The sequence below is a fragment of the Podarcis pityusensis genome, assembly GCF_964106645.2.
Source record: "Podarcis pityusensis genome assembly, chromosome: 12".
Classification (NCBI taxonomy): Eukaryota; Metazoa; Chordata; class Lepidosauria; order Squamata; family Lacertidae; genus Podarcis; species Podarcis pityusensis.
Genome location: NC_138037.1, coordinates 44,998,816 through 45,023,350, shown reverse-complemented (window position 1 = coordinate 45,023,350; position 24,535 = coordinate 44,998,816). Strand labels below are relative to the sequence as shown.

The 24,535-nt window shown below is 39.9% G+C and overlaps 1 protein-coding gene and 1 long non-coding RNA gene across 2 annotated transcripts; one reads left to right on the top strand and one right to left on the bottom strand.

Moving 5' to 3' along the window:
* Window positions 1–147: 147 nt before the first annotated feature.
* Window positions 148–23,929, top strand: DYNC1LI1 (dynein cytoplasmic 1 light intermediate chain 1). Its single transcript, XM_080974861.1, has 13 exons — window positions 148–503; window positions 1,385–1,458; window positions 8,351–8,467; window positions 9,939–10,169; window positions 13,925–14,094; window positions 15,702–15,795; window positions 17,633–17,768; window positions 18,238–18,349; window positions 19,791–19,850; window positions 19,965–20,009; window positions 20,841–20,961; window positions 21,787–21,948; window positions 23,319–23,929. The coding sequence occupies exons 1-13, from the start codon at window positions 340–342 to the stop codon at window positions 23,429–23,431; spliced, it is 1,599 nt and encodes a 532-aa protein (XP_080830987.1). The 5' UTR covers window positions 148–339; the 3' UTR covers window positions 23,432–23,929.
* LOC308459581 lies at window positions 14,104–21,780 on the bottom strand. The gene is made up of 3 exons (XR_013978181.1): window positions 21,321–21,780; window positions 17,142–17,297; window positions 14,104–14,785 (listed from the first exon to the last, which is right to left on the bottom strand). It is a non-coding gene; the product is annotated as an uncharacterized lncRNA (long non-coding RNA).
* Window positions 23,930–24,535: the final 606 nt, after the last annotated feature.

The following is a 24,535-nucleotide window of genomic DNA, read 5'->3' as shown; positions in this document are numbered from 1 at the left end:
TTTTTTTTTGGGGGGGGTTTCGTCACGCGCCAAGTCAACGTCAACAACAACAAACAACAACGTCCCAGTCAGGGGGGTGGGCTGCGCAGAGGCAGCCGGAGTGGGGTGGGGGCGGCCGCCGCCGCTTCTCCCTCGCGCCTCGCAGGCCCGCCTACATCCGGGTCCCTCGGCAACGCCGGGTGTCGGCCGCCCAGCCCCGCTCCTCTTTCTCCCTCATTGAAGAGAAAGGGAAGGCGTCGGGCGGCGTCAGCTTTCCTCGGGAGGGGCGCGCGCCTGCCCTCTGCGCGCTCTTGCGACTCTGTGTGTGTGTGTGTGCGCGCGCGCGTGTGTACAGCGAAGATGGCGGCGGCGATAGGAGGGCGAGCCGGCTCCTACGGTTCCTCTTCCTCGCCGGGGCTGGGCTCAGGCTACGGGGCTGCGGCCGCTTTCAACGCCACGAGTAGCGGCGGAGGCGGCGCGGACTCGCGAGCGGGTGGCGACGAGGACGACGGGCAGAATCTCTGGTAATTGAGGACGCCCCCCCCCCCGCACCCGGTCGCCTCGCCTCCTCAGAGAGGGACCGTTACTACCTGGTAGCTCCTCCCCATTCCTCTTATCCCCCCCTCCCACCTGCACTCCAGTCCTTGCGGGCAAAGGTGCTTTCCTCGCCCTCCTTCCCGCACCTGGCGGATTCCCGAATCCCTTCCCTTCACACCCCGCCTTTTGTTTGTTTTTAAGTGGGGCGTCCCGTGAACGGGGGAAGGAAAAAAAAAACCTTCTAATGCCCCCTCCGCCATGTTGCTGGTCCTCCCTCTCTGAGGTGGGCGGGGGAGGTTTGTCTCTTCTTCCTCCCCCCCACCTCCCCATTTCCTCCCTCTTTCCCCACATCTCTCACGCCCCATCCTCCACATCTCTCCCCCTCTTTCCCCCCACATCTCCCCCTATTTCCCTCACCTCCCCATCTCCTCCATGTCTCCCGCACCCCCATTTCTCCCCGATCTTCCCCCTACACCCCATCCCCCACATCTCTCCCCCTATTCCCCACATCTCCCCCTAATTCTACCCACCACCATTTCCTTCATCTCTCCCCATCTTCCCCCTGCACCCCATCCCCATCTCAACCCCCCCCCTTTTCCCCACCTCCTCAATTAATCCATCTTCCCCCCCACTCCCATTTCCTCCATTTCTCCCCCATCTTCCCCCAACACCCCCCACATCTCTCCCCCTATTCCCATCTCCCCCTAATTCTCCCCACTTCCCTATCCCCATTTCCTCAATTTCTCCCCCATCCTCTTCTCCCGCTGCTTCTCCTCGCCTCCGCTTGACAGGAGCTTGTTTCTCTCCTGCTGGACCTTCCCTCCTGCCTCCTCACTGCCTTCCTCGTTTCTCTTGTTTGCCCCTGCAGGTCCTGCATCCTCAGCGAGGTGTCGACTCGTTCCAGGTCTAAATTGCCGCCGGGGAAAAACGTCGTGCTGCTGGGTAAGCGGCCCTTTCTTCTCCTCGCCTTGTTTCTGTTCTGTTTGGGTTTTTTTTGCCTGCACGTCTCGTTTCCCGTTTGCGATCGTTTTCACTTGTTGTTAATGAGGGCGGAGGGTGTGCGCGCCGAATTGCTGGCCATGGACCTCGTTGTGTTTGTAAGCTGTGCAGGAGGGAGGGGCATCCGCAGTGGTTCATTGATCGCACTGTTGCCTTCCCACCCACCCCCAGCCTTGTGCAGAAACTGGCAGTTCCCTTCCGCAGAACTGGAAATGCACTATCGGCACAGGGCTTAAATCCCTTTTCTGCTTATTGTTTCTGGTTGCAGCTGCATGCTGTGTGGTACTTCAAGCCTGACTTCCAAAATCCATAGAGGCCTCTACTGTTTGTTGGCTGGCAGGCTAGGGGAATGAGCTCTGCCCATATGCATAAGGCCTGCCAAAGGCATTGTTGTCACATTATGTGTCAGCATCAGCCTGCCTCTCTGTTGCTGGCTTGCCTTATACCCTCATGGCTCCACCCATTTGATATGGATAGCACCTCCTTCTGTTTTTTTCTTTCTTGGCACTTAGAGGTGTTGCTTTCATTGGGGTGCTTGGGAGAAACGGAAAATTGGGTGTGTTAGGGTACATCTGCTGCATCAGCTGGTTTATTTTTGTTTCTTTGATGGGATGTATTGTGCTATCTGCATCTTGTACTGACTGGTGCCCCTGAATAGGTTCTGGGTTTTGTTGTTGGGGAAGTTAGTTCTCTTACTAGCTTCCCCTGCAACATGGTGCTCTCAATAAGCTTGTTGCTTGAAACAGTAATCTTAAAATGTTTATGAGTAGACCCACATGTGGGTAATCCTTCCAGCTGGCTTTTTCAAGCAACTCCTGGTTTAGTTTTCACACTTTGGGAGTGACGTTGATGAGAATACTGTAACACTTGAAATTCTACGTACTTGCAGTCCTGGTTGTAAATAAACACACTACTGTACTACTAGATATTACAGAACAGCAGTGTACAAAGACAAGGAGGAATTTACCTCTTAGTTTACTAGAAAAACTTAGGAAGGAGAGGTGATACAGAGGTAGGATCTTCTCTTATTGAGAAAAAGCTGTTACCCTCAAGGATAGTTTTTATATAACCGCTTGAAACACATACTTTCGCACAGGCATTTGAGGAAAATCTGTTGAGTGGGCATAACTTTTTTATGCTGCTGCAGAGCACTTCATTGGTTTAATGAAGTTTAAATTAATTGTTTCATAGTTTCATTATGTGTCTTTACTGCCCTGAGGTTCTATGGGAGAAAAGGGGGGCAATTTATGAAGGTAAATAATAAAGTTAAAAACTGAGAGAAACACATGGTTCTGCAAAACATGGAGTATAGAATGTGAAAGGACTGTAGACAAGGCCATAGAGAGAGCTAAAAATACATAAAGTTTCATAATCATAATAACATGCTATAGCCCTCTTACTTTGCACTACAAGTTTTTTGTGGCAGAGAGATTTTTAAAAATCAAAATGACAGATATTTAGCATGGATTATTTACATTATTTCATTCATAAAAAACATAGTATGAACTCTCTTTTTTTTTAGAGTTAGATCAAAGATCCAAACATTCTACTGGTTTGTATTCAACACTGGCTGGTCAAGTGCTTCTGGGAAACTTGCAAAAAGAACATAGTGGAAAAGCATGATAATACACTGGATTTATATTGATATTGCACTTGTAACTATCATGCCTTGCTGTAACCATTGACAGACTGATGTTCCCATAAACTTAACTTTTTTAAAATACTGGTTTTTGTGCTAGTTTTTTATGCGGCAGTGAATTCAATGAGTTAGTTATGCATAAACAACCATGGGATAAGATATGATGTCACCCCACAGCTATATCTTATGGGTTGGTAACTGATTAAAGAATAGGAAGCAGAGAACAGAAATAAATGAATAGTGCTCCAATGGAAGGATATAAGAAGTGGAGCCCCACAAGCATCTGTATTGGGACCAGTGCTTTTTAGTAAGTTCATACATGATATATTAGGGGTGAGCAGTGGGGTCACCAGGTTTGCTGATGTCACAGCATTATTCTGTAAAAGCAAAAAGGGATAGCAAAGAGCTCCATGAGGACATCTCCAGACCAGGTGAATGGGCATTAAAATGGAAAATGCAGTTCAGTGTATAGTGATGCACATTGGAGCAAAAAACTATAATGTCACATACACTGATGGGGAGGCAGGCAATGATTTACCAGGAAAGGGATTTGGGGCGTCATGGTAAGTAGCTCGCCTTTACCCATTGTGAAAAGGGCAAATTATCCATTAGGTAAAGGAATCTAATTACTGTATCTTATAATGCCTTTATATAAATATGTGGCACAACCACACTTAGAATAGTCTAGTCACTGCACCTCAGAAAGGATATTGAAGAGCAGGAAAAAGTGCAGAAAAGGGCAACCAAAAGTATCAAGGTGTTGGAGCAACTCTCCTATGAGGAAAGGTGACAGCATTTGGGACTTTTTAGTCTAGGAAAAAAGTGAGCATGGTTGACTATGGAATTTGCTACCACAAGATGTAGTGATGTCCACCAGCTTGCATAATTTAAAAGGGGATTAAACAAATTCATTGGGGATAAGACTATAAATGGGCAGTAGTTTGATTGAGGAGATAGTATATAGCCACCCGCGACAATATGCTGCTGAATACCAATCACTGATAAACAATAGCAGTAGAGGGCTATCACACTCGTGTCTTGCCTATGGGCTTCTTAAAGGCATGTGATTGACCACTATGAGAAACAGGAAGCTGGACTAAATAGGTCTGGTCAAGCAGGGTTGTCAGTTCATTGGAAATTTAGTTCTGAGCATCCTAAGTTTTATATTTATACTCTCAGTAATTTATAACTTTATTAAGCCATTTAATGTTTATTTATAACTTATGCGAGGTGGGTGGCGCTGTGGTCTAAACCACTGAGTCTCTTGGGCTTGCCGATTGGAAGGTCAGCAGTTCGAATCCACATGATGGTGATGAGTTTCTGTAGCTCTGTCCCAGCTACTGCCAACGTAGCAGTTTGAAAGCAAACCACCACAAGTAGATAAATAGGTACCGCTGTGGCAGGAAGGTAAACAACATTTCCATGCGCTCTGGCACTCGTCACGGTGTCCCGTTGCACCAGAAGCAGTTTAGTCATGCTGAACATATGACCCAGAAAGCTGTCTGTGGACAAACACCAGCTCCCTTGGCTTGAAAAACAAGATGAGCGCCGTACCCCATAGTTGCCTTTGACTGGACTTAACTGTCCAGGGGTTCTTTACCTTACGTTTAACTTTATTAAACCATTTACTTGACCATTATTTTGTCTTAAATTTTAAATTAAGATCTTTTCTATGAGAAAGGTACTAATTATTTTTATCATTATAGATCCTTGTTAGATATGCATGACTATAGGATGGCCAGTGAAGTTGTAAAATGCAATGTGATGGTAGCATTGCCTGCTTTAGTTAACCAGGGTCTGGTGTAGTCAAAATGTTCACTATTGCAAGCATGCTCAAAAACTGGTCATCCAAGGCTCCTCTTGTATTGGGAGCATTTTCTTTCTCTATCCATACCCCTCAGTTAAGTATTTTATTGGCAGCAATATTAACTATGGAGCTTGTCAGGTGCAACCAGAACAGTAGCCTCCCAGCAGCGATGTCACTGCCGTTACCAGAAGGAAAGGTGTAGTTTGGGCTGTGTGGATGCACTGGAGGCAGTACTGGATGAGGTTGGCCAGTGTGGCCCAACCTTGCTGCCATCTTGCCCCTTCCCTTCTCTGGCCTGGTAAGTGGCAGCAACTCTGCTGACACAGGAGGCTATTGCTGCACCTCCACCCCACCAGGCAAGCCACTTTGGGGGGCTTGTCAGGGTTCCCACTTTACCCTAGTTGTATTAACAGGGAACTCTAGCTATCCTTGTGCTTAGTTTTGGCGGCGGTGCAAAGCTTCACCATAATAAAGAGAAGTGGAATGAAGTGATAGAGAGGGATCTGGTGGTGGAGTATGCAATTTCATGGCTCATTCCCAATCACTTAACTGTGCTTGTGAAGTAGAAAAGCATGTCTACACTGGCACTTATGATTGTTCTTTCTTTTGATTCATGCTCATCAAATTGTATTGGGTTGTTGTTTTTTTAATAAGATGATGTATTATAGGAGAGCACAAAGTTTATTTTTGAAGTGTATGTGCCTCAGAATTGAACCTGTTTTGTTAAAAGGCATTTTATCTTGACTTCTTTTTCCCCTTAGCATCTGATTATACTGAAATTTTTATTTACATGAGGATAGGTTAGGTTGTTATAAGCACTACATAATACCAGCAGGCATATCTTCTGCTGCTACTCTTATGACATAAAAACATAAGAAGAGCCTGCTGGATTGGGCCAATGATCCAACATCCTGTTCTCCCAGATGCCTGTCGGAAACCCACAAGTGGGACCTGAGCACAAGAGCGCTCTCCCCCCTTTGATGTCCAGCAACTGATATTCAGAAACATGCTGCCTCCAACTGTGGAGGTGGAGCACAGCCACCTAATAATAATAATAATAATAATAATAATAATAATAATTTATACCCCGCCCATCTGGCTGAGTTTCCCCAGTCACTCTGGGCTGCTCCCAGTCTTGTGTTAAAAACAATACAACATTAAATACAGTGGTACCTCGGGTTACATACGCTTCAGGTTACATACACTTCAGGTTACAGACTCCTCTAACCCAGAAATAGTACCTCGGGTTAAGAAGTTTGCTTCAGGATGAAAACAGAAATCGTGCTCTGGCGACGTGGCAGCAGCAGGAGGCCCCATTAGCTAAAGTGGTGCTTCAGGTTAAGAACAGTTTCAGGTTAAGAACGGACCTCTGGAACGAATTAAGTACTTAACCCGAGGTACCACTGTATTAAAAACTTCCCTAAACAGGGCTGCCTTCAGATGTCTTTTAAAAATAAGATAGCTGCTTATTTCCTTGACATCTGATGGGAGGGTGTTCCACAGGGCAGGCGCCACTACCTAGAAGGCCCTCTGCCTGGTTCCCTGTAACCTCACTTATCACAATGAGGGAACCGCCAGAAGGCCCTCAGCGCTGGATCTCAGTGTCCAGGCTGAACGATGGGGGTGGAGACACTAGTAGCCATGGATAGCCATTGATATTTAAGTTTCTTTTACACACTAAGGCCTAGGGCAGAGTAGGGATGGAGGAGATTTTCATTGGGTTTGCATTTTTAAATGAATTGACCCAATTCACACATCCTGGATTAATAAATAAATTAGACCATAGTTATCCTTCAGAGTTTGCTTTTCTCTAGTTCTCAGCTCAAAAAAGTACCTAAATGCATAGTTTAGCATGAAATATGTACATTAAGATAAATTATGTATTTAAGTACAATTTAAATGCAATCTTTTGCACAGACCTTAAAAAATGCAGGTCAAAGATGATATGGGACAGATCGGACTCATGAATAAACACATGTAAAATTGGCACAGACTGGAAATCTGTTCATGGCTAGCACAGATGTAACAATCTCAAACTGATCAACCATGGTTTTATCTGTCCAAGAATTAATTATATGGCTGCATGTTCTTTGTGTTCCAAGATTCAGTGCTGACATTTTGGTTTATTTAAGCCACTGTTTCCCATTACATCTTAACTGAGAAACTGTGATTTTATCCCTGCTTCCTAACATGGCATTGAACTGAGGCAAGGGGTTAGAAGGGAACATGCAGGAATGTATGTGTTCTTGGGCCAATAAACGGTGGTTTAGCAGCCTAAATTGCTTACATCTCAGCTGAGCAGAGATGCCTTGCAGCTAGCTTTAAAAATGATTCTTTGTTTTTATTTAAATGTTATGTACCCAAAACATTGTATCAATATTTGTGATACTAAAACTTTATTATCTGAAATTTACTGGTGCAAATTTGTTTTAAAAACACTAGGAATTGCATATTTTGTGGAGAATACCTTATAAAATATATTCAAAAGTGTCTGTTGCTCTGCTTCTAGGTTAGTGACACCTCCCAATTGGGCAATACAGACTAACTTGATAGAGATTTTTTGGGGGGTAGGGAAAGGTTAAAGTCAGTGTCTTCTAAGGGTTGTATGTTCCTACTAATGTTATAGAAAATATATGCAAAAAGCACCTAGAAAACAGAAGATTTGCATATATAATGTGTAAAAGATCTGAAATGTGGGGATGACAGTGAAGCTTCTGGAAACTTTGCCAGACTTCTCTGACCACTCAGAAACTGACTGCTTGCCTTCCAAAAACCCACATTTCTTAGACATATTACCACCAAAATATCACAATATCTCAATATATCATGATATATATCTACGGGGGTGGAAGGCCTTGCTGGGCCTCCCTGCGGGGGCAGAGGGTCCAGCCATACCTCCCTGCAGCGGTGGAGGGTGTGCCGTGCCCCGCCATGGCAGCAGACGGGGCCGTACATCCCCACAGTGACAGAGAGTGCGCTGCGCTTCCCCATAGCAGCAGAGGGCTTTGCCATGCCTTCCTGCAGCCGCAGGGGATCCTGCCATACTTCCCTGTGGTGGTGGAGGGTGCACTGTGCTTCCCCAAAACAGCAGAGGGCCTTGCTGTACCTCCCCGTGGCAGCAGAGGGGCCCACCATACCTCCCCATATGAATGATTAAAACTACAAATAAGATAGCAGCAACAGGACTTGTTCATGTGCTTTTCTTGCTAATAATGCAGTACGCATGACAGAAGCTTGAGTCTACATGGCAATGTTTGCTACAGACTACTATTTGGGTCAAGTGTCCTAAAACAAAATACCGGTAAGTTTCATAGATTGAAATGGAAATATTACAAGAAATATATTTCATATATGTTATTAATAAAGTCCACTTTTAAACTTTTTTCCAGGGGAAGATGGTGCAGGTAAAACAAGTTTAATTGGAAAACTTCAGAGAATTGCTGAATACAAGAAAGGAAGAGGAATGGAATATTTGTACTTAAATGTACACGATGAAGACAGAGATGGTAAGTACCAGTTCTGATAACAACAACAGTGAGTAATTATTCATTGCTTGGGAATATTCCAGATTTTAAAAATGTATGGCATTTTCACTAGTCAGCAACTTCCAGATTCTATCTCCAATTGATTATCACTTCATTTCCTTGTTTTCTGTTCAGGGAAGGGAGTTTGCAGGCAAAGGAGAATGAATGGTATGGGGAGGGTGCCTTCAGGGAGAATGAGTGGGGGGTTTTGGGTGGTGGTGGTGAGTGATGTTAACAATACCAGAGTGGAATAAGAACTGAAAGAGGACCCTGCTAGATCGGGCCAAAAGCCCACCTAGTCCAGCATTCTGTTCTCACAGTGGCCAACCAGATGTCTGTGGTAAGATCACAAACAGCATAACATTCACCTGCTTGTGAAGCCCAGCAACTATCACTTGGAGGCATGTTGCTTTTGATATAGGAAGTAGCATAGTCATCAGGACTAGATACCCATGAATTTGTATAACCTTCCCTTAAAGCGGTCCATCAGAGCATCTTCTAGGAGCGAATTCCATCGTTTAACTACACAATGTGTGAAGTTCTTCAATTTAATTTGATGATCCCTAGCTCTAGTGTTATGAGATAAGGAAGGAAAACTGTCTATTGACTTTCTCCATACTTGCACACTTCTATTACAGTGGTACCTCAGGTTAAGTACTTAATTCGTTCCAGAGGTCCGTTCTTAACCTGAAACTGTTCTTAACCTGAAGCACCACTTTAGCTAATGGGGCCTCCTGCTGCCGCCACGCCGCCGGAGCACGATTTCTGTTCTCATCCTGAAGCAAAGTTCTTAACCCGAGGTACTATTTCTGGGTTAGCGGAGTCTGTAACCTGAAGTGAATGTAACCTGAAGCGTATGTAACCCAAGGTACCACTGTATATCCTTTCCCTTACTTGCCTTTTCTAAATTAAAAAAGCCCTCAATTTGTAATATTTCCTTAATTTTGCCTCTGGTCTCTCACCTTCTACTTCCCATTTCCCTTCTCCCCTTTTATCCTAAATCTTCCCAACCTATTTTTCCTTTAGTTTTCCTGCCTTTTCCTTTTATATTTCTTCTTCTCGCCCTCCTTTCTCCACTCTAAAATTTCTTTTTTTGTGCTCTGAAATACACATAAGAATCCATATTGTGTAGCTTAGAATACTGCAAGCTTTAGAAACCTGATCAACATCAAAATTGTCTCACCGGGCATATTGCTAGTCAAAAGATTTAAAAACCGTGCTTGAGAACTATCTGCTATCCAAATTCATTCAAGAGTTTTGACCTTTAACCATTATCATTCTAATAGTATATTTATAAATACTAGCAGTGAGTACCAATGGTAGTCATATTTCAAGAAGAGCCATTTAAATCGGTTCATTGTTTTTAATGAGTGAAAATAACTCATTTGGATATTGTCCACTGATAATAAACTATGGTACATGTTAAGAACACCTTATTTATGTTTTTTTACAGATCAGACACGATGTAATGTATGGATACTGGATGGTGACCTCTATCATAAAGGTCTACTTAAATTTGCATTGGAAGCTATCTCTCTAAAGGACACTTTGATTATGTTGGTGGTGGACATGTCTAAGCCATGGGCTGCTTTAGACTCTTTACAAAAATGGGCAAGTGTTGTAAGGGAGCATATTGACAAACTAAAAATCCCTCCTGAAGAAATGAAAGAAATGGAGCAAAAAAGTGAGTACATACACTTTATAGATGCTAGAAAAATATTTATTGAATTCATCTTTGTGTAAATGTACGCTTTTGTGATATGTTTGTCTATTACAGGAAATGTAATGCCAACATGTTTGTCAGCAGATTTAACTATATTCACTCTTATGCTTTATAACAGTTTTATAAGGAGTTTCTCTTGACCATGTGAATTCTCATTATAATATAACTATAGTATCTAATGTATGTAGCATTATCTTTGCAACCTGTCTTGGGAATGTCATGGTTTAGCACATGATAATAGATTCTGTTGAATATTTGTTGTCAACATAAGATTTTTTAATCCATTGTAAAACTTTGTTATATGAAATTCAGTGCCAGAGCAAAAAAGTTAGTTACATCCTTTTAATTCTGATAGTTTTTAGCTTTTAGCTTTAATAATGCGGAAATGTTATCTGGGCTTGGATGCACTAAAATGTTAGTCATGTGGATAGGGTGATTCGGTAGGCTCAAAACTTCTGAAAGCAAATATTACTAAAATCTATTCTGCTACAGCAGCTCATTTTGTGCATGCATGGAGCTGTTGAGAGCTTCTCTATATAGTTTTTGATACACAAATAAAAGAGAAGTCCTTACTCATGCAGAATCATGAACAGTGGCTTGCTATATCTATGGAAATTGATCCCATTTTTTTCTTTTTTTCTTTTGTAGTCTAGTCTCCTGTGCCAACGTTTAGATTGTAAGCTCCTTGAGACAGGGCCCTGCCATATTGTGTATTATTATTGTTGTTGTTGTTATCATTGTTGTTGTTGTTGTTGTTAGAATTTCTTTACCGCCCTATACCTGGAGGTATAAAGTGCAATGCACATCAATGGTATTTAACAACAATTCTTAAATTGATAAACAATTCTTAAAATGATAAACAACAGCTGGAAGAATGAACTGTGAAGATGTAATGCTTAAGTTTAGTGGGCTTGGAAGGGATGCATTGCGGGGGTGTTCTCTGTTCTGTGGAATGCAAATTCTTCACCTAGAAGATCAAAACCTGTGCTCAACAAATTTTATAGTAACTCAATTTAATCATTTTGAGTGCAATATTTTTATTTCTCATATAGTTATTTCTCATATAGTTCAGGGTATTTGTTTATTTTTGTAGAAAATGGTGAAGGAGAAGAATAAGTTCTATGCATTAGTAAGAAGAGCAGTTTTATTTAGCAGAGGTCTTACCACTGTCACCTTTGCTTTGACTTTTCGGAAGGCTCTGCTTTCATACCTTTTTCATACTCTTCTAAGCAGCTTCCTAGGATAGAAATTTCCTGTATAAAAAAAAATAGAAATGCTTTGCCTTCTAAATTCAGTGTACCCTGTACACGCAGGGGTGAAGAACTAAATTCAGGCCAAGGACCACATTACTCTAGTGGAAAGCTGACAGGAACTGCATTCCAGCCTCAATAGTGTTTTTAATGAGACCTACACATTGTTAACACACCATAACATTCACACACAAAAGTCTTTCTTCTTGGAGATGGAAGTATATATTTAATTTTTAGTATTTACTCGGGTTTCATTTTCAATTTTCTCCATAGACTTTTGTTTTTATAACGTTTGCTAAAGTGTGCTGGTGAGCTTTTTTCTGTTCTGACTTTACCTAAGGCACAGTTGCAACACAAGAATTAAAATAACATCAAAATACAGTTGAACTGTGAACTGTTCAGAGTCACCAACTTCAATATGCTCTTGCATCACAAAAATTGCATCCAATTGCAAATTACTTGGGCACTTTTTGTATATTTGCAGGAAGCCCGTCACTCACTCTCTCAATATGTTTTCCCTTCTGCAGCTGATGTTCTTGCAGAGGAAGGAACTGTTTGTATGTTTTACACACCATCACAACACAGCCCCTTTACTTCCCTACTCAACAGCTGATGATTAGGAGGATATTTAGAGGGCCAGCTGAAATTCTGTTGATGGGTGAGGGTTCCTTGCCCCTGCTGTACACATTCTGCATTATCTAGCAGGTATCTGAAGTACACATTGCATTAGCACAGCCCTCATTGCAAGCTAGTGAAAGGAGTGATCTTTGAAATAAATATTTTGGGGGGTTTAAATGTTACATACAAATATGCATATAAGAGTACCAAAACGGAGTTTCTCGTCTTTTCACCCCTCTGTTTTAATTTTAAAGCAAAGCAGCTTCAAGAGAAGATTACTCAGACTTGGATAAATACTAGGAAGGAATAGGTGCTTTGTCCCCACCAGCTCCTTTTCCCAAATCACACCTTTCTGAGGTGGTTCATAAAATGTTGTTTGTGCTTTGACATGTACCTTTGGCCCATAACGTGTACTGAGCCTCTTAATGTAACTAGTCAGTTCCTTGTAATTACTATATGGGCTCTACTATATGGCCCTACTATCTGTACACATTTCATAAATATGATCTCTTTTTGTGTTCTTCCTGTATTTTAATTGTTGCAAACTGCTTTGATAATTTGTATGAAACTGTAATACAAATATTTTTAACATTCCAGCTGCTGAGAAGAAGTTGGCTTTCTAAAGTTAAAAAACAAACAAATCCTTCTTAGATTAGTCCCAAAAGAAGATTGTGGTGGTATGATAGTGGAAGCTTGCATGTGTTGTCAGAAGAGGCCTTATGAGGTCTTATAAGCGTTGCATCTTTGCTGCAAAATGCTCCCATTGTCTTCCCTTCCATATGCTTCTATTGTCTTTTTACCATCTACTTTTCACTTACCAATCAATATACCATCCACTGAAACTAATAGGCGTTGTTGACAAACGTACAAATCAGCAACAACAAAACAACAGCTTTTGTCACTTCTTTCTTGAATACAATCTAAATTCTGGAATTTCCAGCACAAAACAATATTGGCTTAAAGCCAAACAAATTAGTAATAAAGCTGGCATTTAGGGAGTTTAAGGTGCCTAAAAGATCTGCATGGGAGGATTTTTTTGCTGTATGTATCTTTAGTTTGGGGTCCAGAAGTAAGTTAATTCCAGTATTGTTGAGAGTTTTGTTTTTTGGGTAACTTAGCATCTTTTTAAAATGCCAGACTCTAGATTTACCAGTCTTCACTGAAACATTTGGAATATAAATTCGATAACCTATTACATCCTGTATTTGACATAAACCTTACAGAATTTGGGTTAAATAAAATAACTACTGCTGCCCTCATGGTTAAAAAAACAAAACAAAACCCTAAAATGTTTGGGTTTGCCGCTTTATATCTACTTATATTTATATATGTCTTATCTATTAACTAGCTTGCCTTAGTTCTTAACTTTTGCTGTCTATTGTGCAGTATAAACTTGTGCCGAAGAACTTAGTTACAAGTAGAGTATATTTCAAAATGTTTAGAACTATTAATTGAATTAACATTGTTCTTTTGAAAGACTGATTTTTAAATTTTGCAGCTTCCTTGAATCCCTGTTTGTTTGTTTGTTTGTTTGTCTATCCCTATGTCCTTTTAATTGTGTTTGTGGGAGGGGTTATTGATTTGTTTTTGTTTTTATTATGTACTTTGTGTATTCATTTTGTATTTTTATGTTGTGAACCACCATGTGGACTTTGGATGAAGGGTGGTATACAGATGATAATAATAATAATAATAATAATAATAATAATACTTCTTTGAGTACTTAGGAAAACATAAATTGACATCTTAAAACTAGCAAAGCTAAATAGAATAAAAAATATTTGGTACAAATACAGACTCCCAGGAACGAAGTACTTGCTTGATTCATTTTTTTCTTTCTTATTTCAGTTGTAAGAGATTTTCAGGAATACACAGAACCAGGGGAAGACTTTCCAGCTTCTCCACAGAGGAGAAATACTTCATTACAGGAGGACAAAGATGACAGTGTCATTTTACCGCTGGGTGCCGATACACTAACATGCAACTTAGGCATTCCTGTAGTAGTAGTTTGTACAAAGGTTTGTTTCATGTTTCAGATTATGTTTGTACATCAGAATATTTTTTAAAAATGATTTTAAATTTCAAGTAACAAGACATAGCTATACAAGGAAAACAGAGCTTACAGAATATTTTTTCAAATGGGGTGGGGGTGGGAAAGCTTCTATTAAATAAAACCATTTTGAATACTGCATATTGGTTTTCCATCAGCTTAAGTATTCTTCACTTTCTCAAGTGTAATATTTAACACATTGTTTGAGCAACTGAACAGAGATGCTTTGTACTGCAGGTATAGATTTTAATTAATAGCCTGAATTCCGCAAGACTGTATAATGGATGGCAGCCTTTATATTAAAAATTATAAAGTTATTTTAACCATTTTTTGCCATATAACAAAAATGTAACAATGTCATTGCGTAGCATCCATTGGAGGAGTTGTAGTGCCACATCATAATCGTGGGTGGAGTAGGGGAACAAAAGTGAAGGCAGGTTGCACAGTTGCAAGACAATGGCATGGAAGTGAGAAGGGAGGACCACTGAGAGGGGAAAACTCATGGTTTAAAATAATGGCAGAAGTTTGAGTGAAGCAGGGATAGAAGGAACTGAGGAAAATGGCAGAGGTTTGCGTAAACTGGAATACTTGAGGGCTCCACATTCTTTATCTCTCTTACATGAGGCAGCTGAGGAATGAAGGAGGGAGAAGTTTGAGTTCTGCAAGGAGGGAAGGACACTGAAAAGTTAAAATTAGCTATAATTTTAAACAGTGTCAGAGGTTGAAGTAAAGCAGTTATGGAAAGGCACTGGGAGGAAAATGGCAGTTTTAAGCTATGATAGAGGTTTGAGTAAAGTTGTCTGGAAGAACCATCAGTCTCTAGTAAGTGGGTCAAGGAGTGCAGCTAAGTTATTATTTAAACTAAAAACTTCGTTGGAATTTTTCGGGAGGAAAACCCCCCTCAATATTCTGTTGTTTATTCTCTATATCTTATCACCTGTCTTCTCAATATCAGAGAAGGGTGATCAATCTTCCCATGCAGTAAGAAAATGCATACTAAACAAATTCTTTAGAATATATTTTATCCTATAAATATTTTAACAAGTTTTACCAAATGCCGAATATTGGTTCAGGTTTTTATTTATATCTCTTGTATTTCAAATTTTTATGTTCTAAATCTTAATGGGCTAAGTTCCCAAGAACCATAAATTAGTTCCACAGGTCCCAAGAAGCCTGAATTCCTAAAGCCATCCCGAGGAGACTTTCAGTTTCTAATGTAGCATCAAGGCAACAGTGTGTGAGAGATTGCCATTAAAAAGAAAGAATGAAAAATGCTGCTGAGTGCATTGTAGCCTGGAATGTGCTGCAGTAGCTCTTTGGATCCTGGCCTTCATGAATAGATTCCAGAAAAAGAGAAATATTAAGATATCTCTATAGAAGTTTTTCACATTGGAGGTAGTAAAATGCAAAGATTATATATTTCATAGCTAATATGAACAGTGGGAATTTCTATAATTGCAGTGATGGTAAGTTACAGATGCAATCATGATCAAAATTGCATTATTATTATTATTATTATTATTATTATTATTTATTATCATCATCATCATTATCATTATTATTATTACTCCACAGTGTGATGCCATTAGCCTGCTGGAAAAAGAGCATGATTACAGAGATGAGCACTTTGACTTCATTCAGTCGCACATCCGACGGTTTTGTTTACAATGTATCCTTTAAAATGTAGATTTATTATTAAAATTACAACTGGATTCAGATAATCTGAGAAGCCCCATGATTTGCTGGGTCATCTTTTATCAAGTCACTGCAAGCCTTGGACTCTCATGTAATCTGAATGATAGTGATAAGTGCTGAGTTTAGATGATCATCCCTCTGTTTACTAAACTAAGATATGAATGGCCTTTACAGACCCTCTGTAATTGCACCAATAAACCTCTAATCAACCATAGTTTCCAATTTCATCCAAACCAAGAAACTAGGTTAAAGTACAGTTTGAATTGGTTTAATATCTTGGTTTGTTCTTGAACCCATAATATCCCATTTTGCAAACTGGTTAGTTAAAGGCTTCCTGGTTTGGTTGTTAGAGTAGTGTAGGAGTTTAATATACAGGCAAAAACTTCCTATCTCAGCTCACAAAGCCTGGTTATAATGTCTGAACCAATGGCTCTGAGAGTTGATAAGCAAAGCATATTTGGTGGTGCACTTATGTGCCATGGCCCAGAATTATTTCAGGGATGCCCAAGGACCTGGCCATGCCTAGGGGAATTTTTTACTTCAAATATCAGAAACTGATCTATATCAGAAACTATATCAGAAACTGCATTTTAAATAGTCTATTTCCAAAGTGGCTATCTGTGTGGTATGAAGAGCTGCTGTTTGAGAAATGCAATGCAAAAGCATCCCCTGGGCATGCAGAATAAGCTTTACTGTTCTTTGGAGTCTGACCCTGTTACTACCATTTCATAGCAATTATATCGTTCAAAGTTAGTTTTGACAAAGCAAATACAAATGCTGTTCTTCAGTAATTGGCATTCACACCAGAACTGAAACATGGTGATTACAGTATTAAGCACAGCAATAATTACTGGTATCCTGTTCTGCTTCCAAGACTCTCAGGGAAATAAACACAGCTAGGCATGTGCCTTATAAGTCGAGATGGGAAGCTGGATAGCGCCTAGTTATTTGAAAGTTAAGATGGGTGCTTTATGCAAAGGATATCAAAGTGAAGGAAAAGCTGTATCCCATGTAGATAGCAGCATGTTTGTCCATCACAGGGGTGATTGAACATTTTTCAGCTTATGACTAACCCCTTGCATTTAGGTAGGTAGAGCTGACTATCAGACGCAAACAAATGCAAACAACCAATTCTGCCCTCCCCTCTCCATCTCAAAAGTCTGTTAAGAACCACCTGAAAACCCTTAAGAGAACTGGCTTTTCTTGTCCTTAGCTCCTCCCAATGAGAAAAGGCAACATGGAGCTACGGGGAGGGGAAGAAGACTCTCAAGTAGTAGAACATCACAAAACCAGCAATTTCAACAAAGTTCCTTTCCTCACCTCTCCTTTTGGGGCTGGGCTTTGAAGACAAAGTGGGCCATTGGTGGGTCAGATGTGGAGAGGCTTTAGGGCCCGGAAGATGACTGGGGGCCGCCAGTAGTTCCCACTGCTAATGTGGTGTAGGTGTGAAGCCTTCATACCTACATGGAAGTGCGGCTTGTGTAGGAAAACAGAACAAAAATTAGGAAGGCACCCAATTTGTCTTTTAACAGAAATTGTTGATGAAATGAATTTGCTCTTCCGCTTGAGAGTTTGGGCAAGCCTGCTTTCCCCTAACAGTTTATGTGTCAATGTTTGGCTTCTATACTCTGGTGCATGTTTTACAAGAGGAGGTAATACACACAGATATTTTAAAGTATGTCATCACACACTTAATGTTATAACACTTTGCCGCTGGGTGAATGTTACAGAAGTATTAAAGTATCACGAATAGTTTCTTGCCACTGCCGAGCAGAAAAATACACCCACGTTTTCTTTAACAAATAACTCAGATGGTGCAGCACTTATTTACACTTCAGTAAAGGAAAATAAGAATATTGATTACGTGTATAAATTTATTGTCCAGAAATTATATGGATTCCCCTTCAATATATCTGCTTCTGTTGTGGAAAAAGATGCAGTATTTATGTAAGTTACTTAGTTATTGGGTGTCTTGCATTATAAAAAATGTGTTTCATTGTATCCCTAACCCCTAATAAGAGTGCTTCTGTTCAGGAACCAAGCGTGTCTGAAATAAGAGTATTGTAACAATGTTTGTAGTTCAATGGTATGGTAAAATTTCAGGAGGTGGAAGAGGAAAAATGACTTGTTTTATTTTTTTCTTCCCTGCTGTGCTAAGGACTTTCAATTCCAAACTAAAGTGCTTTATTATTATATTTTGGGTGAGGTTTGCAAAAAGAAAAGAAACCTCTTCCTATGTTTCAGGAGGAATTTTTTTTAACCTCATGGTGAGCATCCATCTTGGACTTAAAATGAAAAATAAAATTCCTGCTCTGCCTTAAGAAACAGGGTTCTTTGTATAAGATGGGATTGGACAGAAGGTGAACCAAACCTTGAACAACTGAAATTCAAGATGTGACACTGTGTTTGCTTTCAGTCCTGCAGGATGGGACAATGAAAAGAAGATAGGAATATTACATGAGAACTTCCAGACTTTAAAAGTGGGTGACAATTTTGAGGATATAATAACAAAGCCTCCGGTCAGAAAGGTAACTGTTTCCTGTGTTTAGAAGAAATACCTTTAATTTAACACATTGCCTTGTTAGTGATTGGTGGGGTGGCGGGAATTTCTAACACTGATTGCTCAGTGCAGTGACAACAACTCAAGGAAGCTTATCACTGATAACAACATCGTAACTACTAACTATAAACTGGCCATCTCTATATTAATTTAGTCTACATAGCTGATCTAAATGTGTAATAAGGGTTGTCAAATAAATTAGGGTCATTTATTATGTGCCTTCACACTACATGACAACAAAGATGCAGTTTTTAAGGAGTTGTGCCAGCTAAAAAAAAATCTGCACACAATAAAGCAGGCAAAATGCCATTGCCTAATAATATATTATAATGAGCCTCAGTGCAAAGATCTTGAATTACAGACATAAGAACAGTCCTGCTGATCAGATCAGTAGTCCATCTGTTCCATCTTTTTTTATACAATAGCCAACCATTTTCCAGGGAAGCTCAACAGGAATAAAAGCAATAGTTCACCCTCATTTGTCTCCAGCAGCTGGGTATTCAGTGTTACGGTCCACAATCAGACATTGTGTTTGAAGAGAAAACAAGTAGGGGGTGTGAGTCTGCATGTGCCAGACCCACCTGCCCAGTCCCTGACTTTCCTGCCTTGAATAAGGAGGTCTGAAAGGAGCTCCTAAGTGCATTTTGTTGAACATGCTTAGAAGCCTCCCTGTGATCAGGAATCATGAAAACACAGGTTTCTTGATCACAGAGGTCTCTAAGTGCATTCTGCTGAATGTGTTTTGAAACCCCCTTCAGACTTCCCACTCAATATGGGACAGCGATATTGGAGGCAGGGACAGTGCATATGCCTGTGAACCCTATTTGTGGTGGTGCTGCATATTCAGACATAATATCTTGAACATAGGAGATCTCTTTAGTAATCAAGCTGAATGGCAGAGCTTGATAAGCATCTCAACAGCTAAATCACCATTGTGAGGTGGAGACCTGTCAGGGAAGAGACCAGTCCTGACAAGACCTATCCTGACTCAAGAGCATTTTATAATGGGGAGGGCGGGGTATAAATAAAATTTATTATTATTATTATTATTATTATTATTATAGAATAAGAGCAAGGCTTCCCTAGCAGATCTCAAGAAAAATGTATTATTCACATGGGTAGAGACACTCTCAGAGATAGACTGGGTCCAAGCTGTACAAGGCTTTGAAGGTCATAATCAATACTTGGAAACTGGGATTGGTAGCTCATAGGCAGCCAGCCCAGGTGAGCCAACTAATGTGTCCTTTGTAGCCAAATGAATGGGCTGCTGCATTGTGCACTAGCTGCAACATTTGAACCATCTTCATGAGCTTTTCATCCATTTGTTCCAGTAAATATTTGTGATTGTGTTATTTTGAAAAAAAAAATTAGTTGGACATCTCTTAATGGCTTTCCCCCCTTTATTGCAGTTTGTACATGAGAAAGAGATAGTAGCAGAAGATGACCAAGTATTTCTTATGAAGCAACAGGTGTATATTCTGCATATTCATTTAATCTAATTTCATTTAAACTAAAATTAAATTTGTGATGGAATTTGCCAACAACTTTTTGTTCCAAAATTTCTCTTTCATTTTGTTTTTCAGTCTCTGTTAGCAAAACAGCCACCTACTGCAGCTGGAAGACCAGTGGTTAGTAGTAAATACTTAAATACTAATAACTTAGCAGTACATTTATTTGGATCCAATTTTGGTGCTCTTTTTTGGTGAAGTATTTAATACTTTGATATCTGTAGCTGAAAGCTTGCTTGCTGCTATTAGGCTTCAGTCCTGTACCTACTTACCTGGCAACAAGCCCCACTGAACAAAATGGGGCTTACGTCTCAGATATGTACAAGGTTGGGCTGATAATGGGTTGTATCCAGTGAAGTCATCCTGTTTGCACGACTTTGCCGGGTACAGTTCAGTGCCTTTATCAGCTTTTCGTATTAAGAGTGTTTTGCAGAAAAAATTCCCAAAACATATATTATAATGTGCAGACTTTTCAAGTTACTCTCTGGGGACATGGAAAACAGTGCTAGTCAACATTGTTTTGTTTGTTAAGTGTGCATTTCAAAACTTTGCCAATTTCTAAATGTGAATGCCATGAAGTAAATTTGGGGATTGTTTCTTTCCCAATAGAAATTATTACGTATTTTCCTAGCCTAGAAAATGTTTCTTAAAAGCCTGCCATAGGCTGTGCCTGCCTTTTGTGTAATGCCCTTCATCTGATAAAACTGGGGTGTTTGGGGCAGTGGCATGGCATTTTTCCATAATCTTTTAAATAAGTATTTTTATAGTTGCTTTTATAGACTAAGTAGTCTATAACTGCTTTCTTTTTACCAGACACTTCTTAATCTAAAGCTAATTAATTTTTTTATTTGCTATGAATATCTCATAATTCAGAAATGTCCCTCTCAAAATGGAACTGACAGCTCAGCATTTCAGTCTAAGTATTTCATTGTATTTTCTAATTCTATGTAGGATACCTCACCGAGAGTCCCTGGAGGATCCCCTAGGACACCAAACAGATCGGTTACTTCCAATGTTGCCAGTGTTACAACCATCCCTGCCGGATCCAAAAAAATAGATCCTAGTATGAAAGGTAAAACATAATAATAGTTTTGCAACCTAAATATTCTAAACATTGACATCCTAGTAGCAAAGTGTTGCATACTTCCCCCTTTCTAAAATAATTTTACTCTATGGAGTATTGATAACTTTTAAGTTTCAAACTAAGGGAAGCAATTACTTATACTTTAATTGGATTAAATTTGCTGAAATTTTGAGGATTTCTTTTTAAAAATAGGAAGCGTTCTTGTGAATTGAACGAAACAGAAGTTCTAGTTCATTGCGTATTTCCCCTATTTAAGATTTTGCAAGAAATAGCTTGATCTATTAAGTAAACACTAGAAATGTGGTCTGTTGAAGAAAAACTGTTCTGGTAGTTAAGCAGTGACTCACTGTTTCTAATGTACTCCGGGATGTTGACATTTATGTTCAGCATGCAAGGTAATCACTTTGATGTAGTTGACTTCCTCAGTGGGTTAGATCCAGACTAAGTTAATTGAACTGGAGTCCCCTAAAAACGTGAGACCAGATAGTCATATTTATGGGTGACCTTGGGCTAGTCACACTTCTCTGACGTTTCTCAGCCTCACTCACCTCATAGAGTGTTTGTTGTGGGGGAGGAAGGGAAAGGAAATTGTTAGCCACTTTAAAACTCCTTATGGGGAGTGAAAGGCGGGATATCAAGTCCAAACTCTTCTTCTTCTTCTTCTTCTTTGGATCCCACTGAAATCAAATGTAACAGATGTTGATTTACATCTGAATCCAACTCTGTGTGTTTAGTATTGCCATTTCATGTTTTAAGAACTCAAATACAATTAATATGCATTATCAAAATATCTGGGCGGTAACTTCTTTTCAGCTGGAGCCACAAGCGAAGGAGTGCTGGCTAACTTTTTCAACAGTTTGCTGAGTAAGAAAACTGGCTCACCTGGTGGACCTGGTAGTGTTGGTAGTCCTGGAGGAGTAGGGAGTCCTGGAGGTGGGGGTGGCAGCAACTTGCCACCATCTGCAAAAAAGTCAGGTAAGAACAGTATATAAAACATTTTGGTATTACACAGAATGGACACTCCAAGCTAGATGCAATTTTTTGCTGAAGCAAGAGTCTTTATACAGTACTGCCAAATGTATGACATAAAAAAATCATTTAAAATATTACTTACTGTAATTTATCTGCTCTCACCTTATAATGTTAGGTGCTGGGTAGGATCCAGGATCCATACATTCCTGTGCGTGTTGGATTGTGTGGTATTCTGTGTACTGTTTCTGAATTCCAGAGATAGATGGTGCTGTTCCCCTTTGACAGTCTCACTCAGCTATGGGGGAGTGGGTGGGCGCAGGACTGGATTGAGTTTTGTCATTTTCCCAAAACAAATGATGGATCCTGTCAAAACCATTTTGGATGTGTGTGTGTGTGAACCTGATAAAGAAGGATCACTATGTGAGCAGTCCTGCATACGAAATACATTATCCTTCGTTTGCATGTGTGGCCCCTTTGTAATGATATCTGTGTGCAGATAGCCCTTGTTTGATCAAGGAGCAAGTTGATTATATGCCTAAGGGAAAGCATTCACAAATGTTTGCCTTGGCAATCTCTGAACCTGCACCTTTCTCGAGTCCTCTGTGGTTGCTAGAGAACTTGGGGTGAAACTGTCTCGTATTGCACCAGGGTTTGGAATACACAACCTGAGCATCACGTAACCCCTGGATAGAGTTGTGGCACTGAGGTATGCACAAGGCACATAATGGGTAGCCAGGAAAAACCTTAGGTTTACCATTGTAAAAACCTGGACCTTTCACAAACTCTAAAGTTTTACTTGCATATCATATATATGGGATATATTGGTCTTCCTTACTGTCCTTTCTGTATGCTATGAGGAACAAGCTAGGGGCCTTTAAGTAAGGAAGGTGAAGCAGATCCAGAGGTGAAAGCCATGGATGTCACATCATTGTTCAGCTCAAATTCTGTCCTGCATTCATGGCATTGTACCTGTATGAGCTGATGACACACACACAGAACATATGGCTGTTCACATATATTGTAGGTACACTGTGTCTGCATACACGGTGGCTAAATGTGGGGGGTTATACCCTCCAAAACTGCTTTTGTCTCATGTGTTGGTGTAGATCCATTTGATTGTGACACTTGTTTTGCAGACTTGTAAGCAAATACACTTTCCTATCAAACTTATCCTAAGACAATCTAGCTAATGGTAGCAAGAGCCTTGAATGTAGAGTACTGTAGTAATTAATGTTGGAATTACATGACCTCCCACAGTGGGACTGAACCTGTTGTGTTGTGTTTCACCTTAGTTTTGGCCTGCCTTTGTGTGCGCTACTTGTGAAAAACATTTAACTTAAAATTTTGTGTTATGTGCCCTCCTTTATGTATAGGCCAGAAGCCTGTCTTAACGGATGTTCAAGCTGAACTGGACAGAATGTCACGAAAACCAGATCTGGCCTCTCCAACAACACCTACATCCCCCACAGAAGGTGAAACATCTTGAAGACACCAAATATAGCCATTTATTCGATTTTCTGGGATAATTTAAACTTGCCTCTGCCTCTTCCTTCTGTGACTGGGACTAGGGAGCTGAACACGTTCAGAGAAGGACAAGCAGTTGATGTCTTTCGTGTTGCCCAACTTTGTAAAAGGGAACTGTACAGATGGAAAATTATCACACAATGTAAGACTGCTGTTCACAGTACAATGTGGCATTCAGAAATATCGAATTCTGAATTTTGTTTAAGTCAGTGTAATTCTGTAAAATTGAAAGTGTCCACTTAATCATTTGTAATGCAAAAGGCTGCTTGAAGAGTTGGAATGGTGATACTCAACATGGGCACTTAATTTATATTGATCACCCAAACTTTTTAGTTTAATGCAATTTTGCAAATTAACCTCGAGAGGATTTACTAGTTTTTGTTGGAAAGAGATGGATCAACTGTTGTTCTTTTGTGCATCATCAATAAACTAACTCAAATAAAATTTAACACTTCATTTGAATATGACTTCAGACTGTGCTGGTCTCATTTGAAATCTAAACTGTATTGAACAAACGTGAACTCTTAAACAAGAACATATTGTTCTATTGAGGATTTCCTACCAAGCTCAGTGTGGTCTTTATATTACTAGGCTTAAAGCTGAATAAATTTTGGAATTTAATAATAAATGTTTCCAGTCTAACTGGAGAAGGTCCTGAAACTAAATTTGCTGGAAAACCTTTTTGGAGCATGGATGTATGTTGAAAATAGCAAAGGTTGCTCTCAAATTAAACAGTATAATCACCTGCAGATATATATGTACAATAGACCTACCATACTTTTCATTTTTAAGGGTATATTAGTTATCCATAATCAAGCAATTTCTTCTCAACATATATTTTTATTTATTTCATAAAATTTATACACTACTTGATTGTAAAAAAAAAAACCCTCAAAGTGGCTTACAAAGATCTAAGTTGTTTCTCAATACATTTAACAAAAGGCTGTGCTGATTTTTGCCTTTGATAAAGCCTACATCTGTTTCACACGTACCTCTTAAATAACTGTCTTCCGGATCAGTTAAATAAGTGTTAATACTTCTGTAAGACAGTGCTGTATTCACTGTT